The following is a 6,548-nucleotide window of genomic DNA, read 5'->3' as shown; positions in this document are numbered from 1 at the left end:
CTATAACTTTTTCATTTTTCCGTATAAGCGGCGGTATGAGGTCTCATTTTTTGCACCGTGATCTGCACTTTTTATTGATACCATATTTGCTTATATAACACTTAATACTTTTTTTTTACATTTTTTTAAATAAAAAAAAAGCAGCAATTTTGTACTTTTTTTTTACCGTACGGTATCATTAACATTTTATTTTAATAGTTCACGCGGCGATACCAAATATGTATATAAATAATTTATTTAACTTTTTGGGGGGTGAAAAAGGCAAAATGGGACAATTTACATTTTTATTGGGGGGTTTTCACTTTTTTTTTTTTCTTTCATTTTTACACTTTAATAGTCCCCATAGGGGACTAATCATACGATTGCTAATACTGTTCAGTGCTATGCATAGGGCACTGCACTGATCAGTGTTATCGGTGATCTTCTTGTATTGTCTGCTCAATCGCAGACCAGAGCAGAAGACCTGTGGAAGGCAGCGGAGGCAGGTCAGGGGACCTCCGTCTGCCATTCTGAATGATCAGATCGCTGCAGCAGCGCTGCGGACAATCCGATCATCCATTTTAGTGACCGCAATTTGAGGGGTTAATGGCGAACATCCGCACAATCGCGGATGTTGGCCATTACCGGCGGGTCCCTGACTGCTATCAGCAGCCGGGGCCAGCTGCGCATGAACGTCCTACATTTACGTTGCGGTTATGTATAGGACGTAAATGTACGACCTGGTGCGTTAAATACCACCTCACCAAGACGTACATTTATGTCCTGCGTTGTTAACCCCTTAACGACGCAAGACGTATATTTACGTCCTGCGCCGGCTCCCGCGATATGAAGCGGGATCGCGCCGCGATCCTGCATCATATCGCGTCGTTCCCGGTGCTCATCAACGGCCGGGACCCGCGGCTAATACCACACATCGCCGATCGCAGCGATGTGCGGTATTAACCCTTTAGAAGCGGCGGTCAAAGTTGACCGCCGCTTCTAAAGTGAAACTGAAAGTGGCCCGGCTGGTCAGTCGGGCTGTTCGGGACCGCCGCGGTGAAATCGTGGCGTCCCGAACAGCTGACCGGACACCGGGAGGGCCCTTACCTGCCTCCTCGGTGTCCGATCGACGAATGACTGCTCTGTGCCTGAGATCCAGGCAGGACCAGTCAAGCTCCGATAACACTGATCACAGGTGTGTTAATACACGCCTGTGATCAGGATGAGAGATCAGTGTGTGCAGTGTTATAGGTCCCTATGGGATAACAATGTTCAGTGTAAGAGATCAGTGTGTGCAGTGTTATAGGTCCCTATGGGACCTTAACACTGCAAAAAAAATGTTAAAAAAAAGTGTTAATAAAGGTCATTTAACCCCTTCCCTAATAAAAGTTTGAATCACCCCCCTTTTCCCATAAAAAAAATAAAAAACAGTGTAAAAAAATAAATAAATAAACATATGTGGTATCGCCGCGTGCGTAAATGTCCGAACTATAAAAATATATAATTAATTAAACCGCACGGTCAATGGCATACGCGCAAAAAAATTCCAAAGTCCAAAAAAGCGTATTTTGGTCACTTTTTATACCATTAAGAAAATGAATAAAAAGTGATCAAAAAGTCTGATCAAAACAAAAATCATACGGATAAAAACTTCAGATCACGGCGCAAAAAATTAGTCCTCATACCGCCCTGTACGTGGAAAAATAAAAAGTTATAGTGGTCAGAAGATGACATTTTTAAACGTATAAATTTTCCTGCATGTAGTTATGATTTTTTCCAGAAGTGCGACAAAATCACCTATATAAGTAGGGGATCATTATAATCGTATGGACCTACAGAATAATGATAAGGTGTCATTTTTACCGAAATATGCACTGCGTAGAAACGGAAGCCCCCAAAATTTTCAAAATGGGTTTTTTTTTTCGATTTTGTCGCACAATGATTTTTTTTTCTGTTTCGCCGTGCATTTTTGGGTAAAATGACTAATGTCACTGCAAAGTAGAATTGACGACGCAAAAAATAAGCCATAATATGGATTTTTAGGTGGAAAATTGAAAGGGTTATGATTTTTAAAAGGTAAGGAGGAAAAAACGAAAGTGCAAAAACGGAAAAACCCTGAGTCCTTAAGGGGTTAATATATAGATGTGTTATCTGCATCATTTACAGCTCTGAATTGGCTTCTTTACTGTGTGAATTCTTTGATGCTGAAGAAGAGCTGATTTCCGAGTAAAACATTTCCCACATTCTAAACATGAAAATGGCTTCTCCCCTGTGTGAGTTCTTTGATGTTTAAGAAGACCTGATGTGTCAGTAAAACACTTTCTACATTCTGAGCATGAAAATGGTTTCTCACCTGTGTGAGTTCTTTGATGTACAGCAAGATTTGCTTTAATAGTAAAACATTTCTCACATTCTGAACATGAATATGGCTTCTCCCCTGTGTGAGTTCTTTGATGTTGAACAAGATATGTTTTCCAAGGAAAACATTTTCCACATTCTGAGCATGAAAATGAGTTATCCCCTGTGTGAGTTATTTGATGTCTAAGAAGACTTGTTTGCTGAGTAAAACATTTTCCACATTCTGAGCATGAAAATGGCTTCTCTCCTGTGTGAGTTCTTTGATGTTGAACAAGATTTTTTTTCCCAGGAAAACATTTTCCACATTCTGAACATGAATATGGCTTCTCCCCTGTGTGAGTTCTTTTATGCTGAACAAGCTGTGATTTCTTAGTAAAACATTTCCCACATTCTGAGCATGAAAATGGCTTCTCTCCTGTGTGAGTTCTTCTATGTTGAACAAGCTGTGATTTCTGAGTAAAACATTTCCCACATTCTGAGCATGAAAATTGTTTCTCTCCTGTGTGAGTTCTTTTATGTCTAACAAGACTTGATTTCTGAGTAAAACATTTCCCACATTCTGAGCATGAATATGGTTTCTTTCCTGTATGAGCTCGTTGATGTCCATCATTCCTTCTGTGACCTTTATTTTGCTGAACATCCTGTGATGACTGAGAAGACAGGACCTGTATATAAGGATGAGATGACAGATCTTGGCTGTGAAGGGCTGAGGGTGTATCTGGGATAATGGAATGTTCTTCATATGTATCTTGTGTGATATCATCATCTGCTTTATAATCTGAAGATATAAGATTCTCCTCTGATCTCCTGCTACAAGAATCTGCAGAGAATAACACAGATTTTATTAATAACTGTGCCCATATTTATAGTCTTTTTAGTAGAACATTATAAGTGCAGCATGTGACATCATGGAACCTTCTCCCCGTCCTCCGGATAATAAATAGTTAATGTAGACATAATATCGGGTCTTCAGGTCACATACACCCCACTCCTGGACCCCATCACACTCCCATCCAGCAGCAATGAACAATCCATAGGGCACAAATCAGACGACAGCCGAGGCGGTTCAGAGCCCCCAGCAATACAGAAGTGCTGGGAAATATCCCAAATTATTCCTCTAGTCGTCTACATGGAAATCCTGCTGACTATATAAGATGGAGACAACAGAGACAATAAAAACAACAGCGCAAACAAGGAATTTAACCCCTTAGGAACCAGGCCCATTATTTTTGGCGTTTCCATAGGGGACATTTATCATCGTTGCTTTGGTAAGCGAGTTCTGTTGGCATTTTATTTTTTGCATTGGTTTGGCTTATGTGGGACATATTTATTATACTATCACAGGAGGTTGATACATTTGGCTCACATAAGCAAAAACCAATAGAATTACTTTGAAATACCATTTTCTTAGCACATAAGCAAAAAAATTTGTGTTTATTAAAAAAAAAAGTTAACACTTTTTCCCCCCCTAAATATACTAACCCTTTATTTGTTTGTTTATTTTTTCTTTTCATTTCAAATTCGTCTATCCTGTGGGCTACTTCAGATTTCATGACCAGCTTTTTTTGTTTAATATTAACATTTTGTAACGAGAGCTTGTGGGGGAGGGGTTTTTTAAATAAAAGTTTTTTAAATGTGTTTTTTTTATTTTATTCACTTTACAGGCTTAGTAGTGGAAGCCGTCTTATACGGAGTCCATTACTATGTCAGGGCTTAGCGTTAGCCCCAAAAACATCTAGCACATACTCCAATTATTACTCCGGTACAGACCACCACAGGGGTGCTGGGGAGAGCCGATACCAACAGGCCCCAGAGCATCAAAAATGGCGCTCCTGGGCCTAGGCGGTAACAGGTTGGCGTTATTTAGGCTGGGGAGGGCCAGTAACAATGGTCCTCGCTCACCCTGGTAACAACAGGCTGTTTCTGCTTGGTTGGTATCTGGCTGAGAATAAAAATACAGGGAACCCTATGCGTTTCCCTTTTATTATTTAATTATTTATGGAGAAAAAAACGTATAGGGTTTCCCGATATTTTTATCAACAGCCAGATACCAACCAAGCAGCAACAGCCTGACGTTACCAGGGTGGGCGAGGACCAATGTTACTGGCCCTCCCCAGCCTAAATAACGCCTGCCTGTTACCGCCTAGGCCCAGGAGCGCCATTTTTGATGCTCCGGGGCCTGTACGTACCGGTTCTCCCCAGCACCATAAGACGGCTTCCAGTACTGAGCCTGTCAAGTAAATTAAGTAAAAAAAAAACATGTTTAAAAAATTTTTATTCCAAAAAACACTCCCTCAAAAGCCCTCTTTAACAATTTTATTAAACAAAAAAAAAAAAAAAAAACACACTGGTCATCGCCGTAGTCCACAGGATACACGGATCTGAAATGAGAGTGAAAAAAAAAAAAAAAAGGAAAATAGGTTAGTACATTTATTGTAACCCACCCGCAGCGCATGACTACAACTCCCGGCATGCCCTGACAGTATGGACATAATGGGAGTTGTAGCCATGCAGCAGGGCTCGGGAGAGATGTGCAAGCGGGTGACAAGCTTGTCACCTGCCCCCCACTGCATGACTACAACTCCCAGCATGCCCTAACAGTAAAGACATGCTGGGAGTTGTAGTCAAGCGGCGCAGGCGGGTGACAAGCTTGCTATCTGTCCGCCCATCTAACACACTCCCCAAGTGCCACACAACTACAATTCCCAACATGTCTTTACAGTAAGTACATGCTGGGAGTTGTAGTAGTGTTGCGTCACAGCTTGTCACCCTCCAGTACATCTCCTACCCGCTCGTCCCACGACTTTTTGAAAATGCTGTCATAGGCAAGTTTGTAAGCCTGGTCTGACCTTGCTTACACTTGTGACCTTTTGAAGGGGTTTGCGACTTATTTGCTTACGTGCGACTTTTGCAATGATAAATCCTGGAACTTAAAATTGCTTTAATAGGGCAGACTGGTATTTTTTTGCTTACCGACAAAAATTGTTTAGGCGCACGCACAACTTTTATAAGCAAAAAAAGCTGCTTAAATCCCTTGATAAATTTCCCTCCATAACTTTTATATTTACATCCACAGACCCACATGAGGCTTTTTTTTTGCGTGACTAGTTGTACTTTACAATGACATCAATCATTTTACCCTAAAATGTATGGTGAACCCAAAAAAATGCTTTTTTGTGTAAGGAAATTTAAACAAAAATAACACGTTTTCACACTGTACAATTTATGGTAAAAATGACGTTTTCTTTATTCTCTGGGTCAATATGATTAAGATGATCCCCATGGTTACATACTTTTCTATCATTGTGCTGGTTTTAAAAAATTTCTACTTTTTTTTTTTTACATTATCAGTGTATTTAACCTCTTCAGGACACAGGGCGTATGGATACGCCCTGCATTCCGAGTCCTTAAGGACCGAGGGCATATCCATACGCCCGTGGGAAATCCGGTCCCCACCGCTAGCCGGTTGGGGACCGGAGCCGGATGCCTGCGGAAATCATTCAGCAGGCACCCCGGCACATCGCCCAGGGGGTTCCTGAGACCCCCCCCCCCCCCATGTCGGCGATCGGAGAAAATCGCATGTCAATTCAGACATGCAATTTTCTCCAATTCCGGGCTGATCGGGTCTCTGGTGACCCGATCACCCAAAAAATAGGGATGATTGGAGTTTTCAGTGACAGCCCAGATCATCCTAAGGGATAGGAGTGAGGTCGCAGAGCTGCGATCTCCTCCTATCCCCTGCCATTAGTCAGAACTGAGTTCTGACCAATGGCAGCGCAGGACAGGGGGTTGCCATGGAAACCCCCCGTTCTGCCCATCCCTGAATGTCGGGCAGAACAGGGGGGGGGGGGGGGGGGGAGAAGATGATGGAGTCCTTTACCTGAGGACCAGATGCGTGGGGCCCGGCGATCATCGCAGACATCCACCAGAGATCACGGCTCAGGTAGGGAATCGACGGTGGGGGGGGAGAAATGAAAGTGAAAGTAATGTGATCTTTACTGTGGCAACGACTAGGAAGGCCGGACTGCAACTCCCAGCAAGCCAAAGGCTGTCTGAGCATGCTGGGAGTTGTAGTTTTGCAACATCTGGAGGGTCACAGTTTGGAGACCACTATTACAGTGGTGCCCAAACGGTAGCCCTCCAGATGTTGCCAAACTACAACTCTCAGCATGCCTAGACTGTCCAGACATCCAGGGAGTTGTAGTTCTGTA

General features: G+C 42.5%; 1 protein-coding gene across 2 annotated transcripts in view; it reads right to left on the bottom strand.

The window, feature by feature from the left end:
• Positions 1–1,650: 1,650 nt before the first annotated feature.
• The window catches only part of LOC130298236 (oocyte zinc finger protein XlCOF22-like), a 246,966-nt gene continuing 242,068 nt past the window's right edge, over positions 1,651–6,548 (bottom strand). The window contains exon 6 of one of the 2 annotated variants that reach the window (XM_056551161.1): positions 1,651–2,938. In XM_056551161.1, the coding sequence (XP_056407136.1) occupies positions 2,136–2,938 (803 nt within the window). In that variant the 3' untranslated portion in view covers positions 1,651–2,135. Of the gene's footprint in view, positions 3,158–6,548 lie in introns of both variants that reach the window. The other variant, XM_056551160.1, reaches the window with a different exon arrangement.

This window comes from Hyla sarda (assembly GCF_029499605.1).
Source record: "Hyla sarda isolate aHylSar1 chromosome 1 unlocalized genomic scaffold, aHylSar1.hap1 SUPER_1_unloc_6, whole genome shotgun sequence".
In the NCBI taxonomy this organism is placed as follows: Eukaryota; Metazoa; Chordata; class Amphibia; order Anura; family Hylidae; genus Hyla; species Hyla sarda.
The sequence above is the reverse complement of the archived record's forward strand: the minus strand, read 5'-3'. Positions and strand labels throughout refer to the sequence as shown.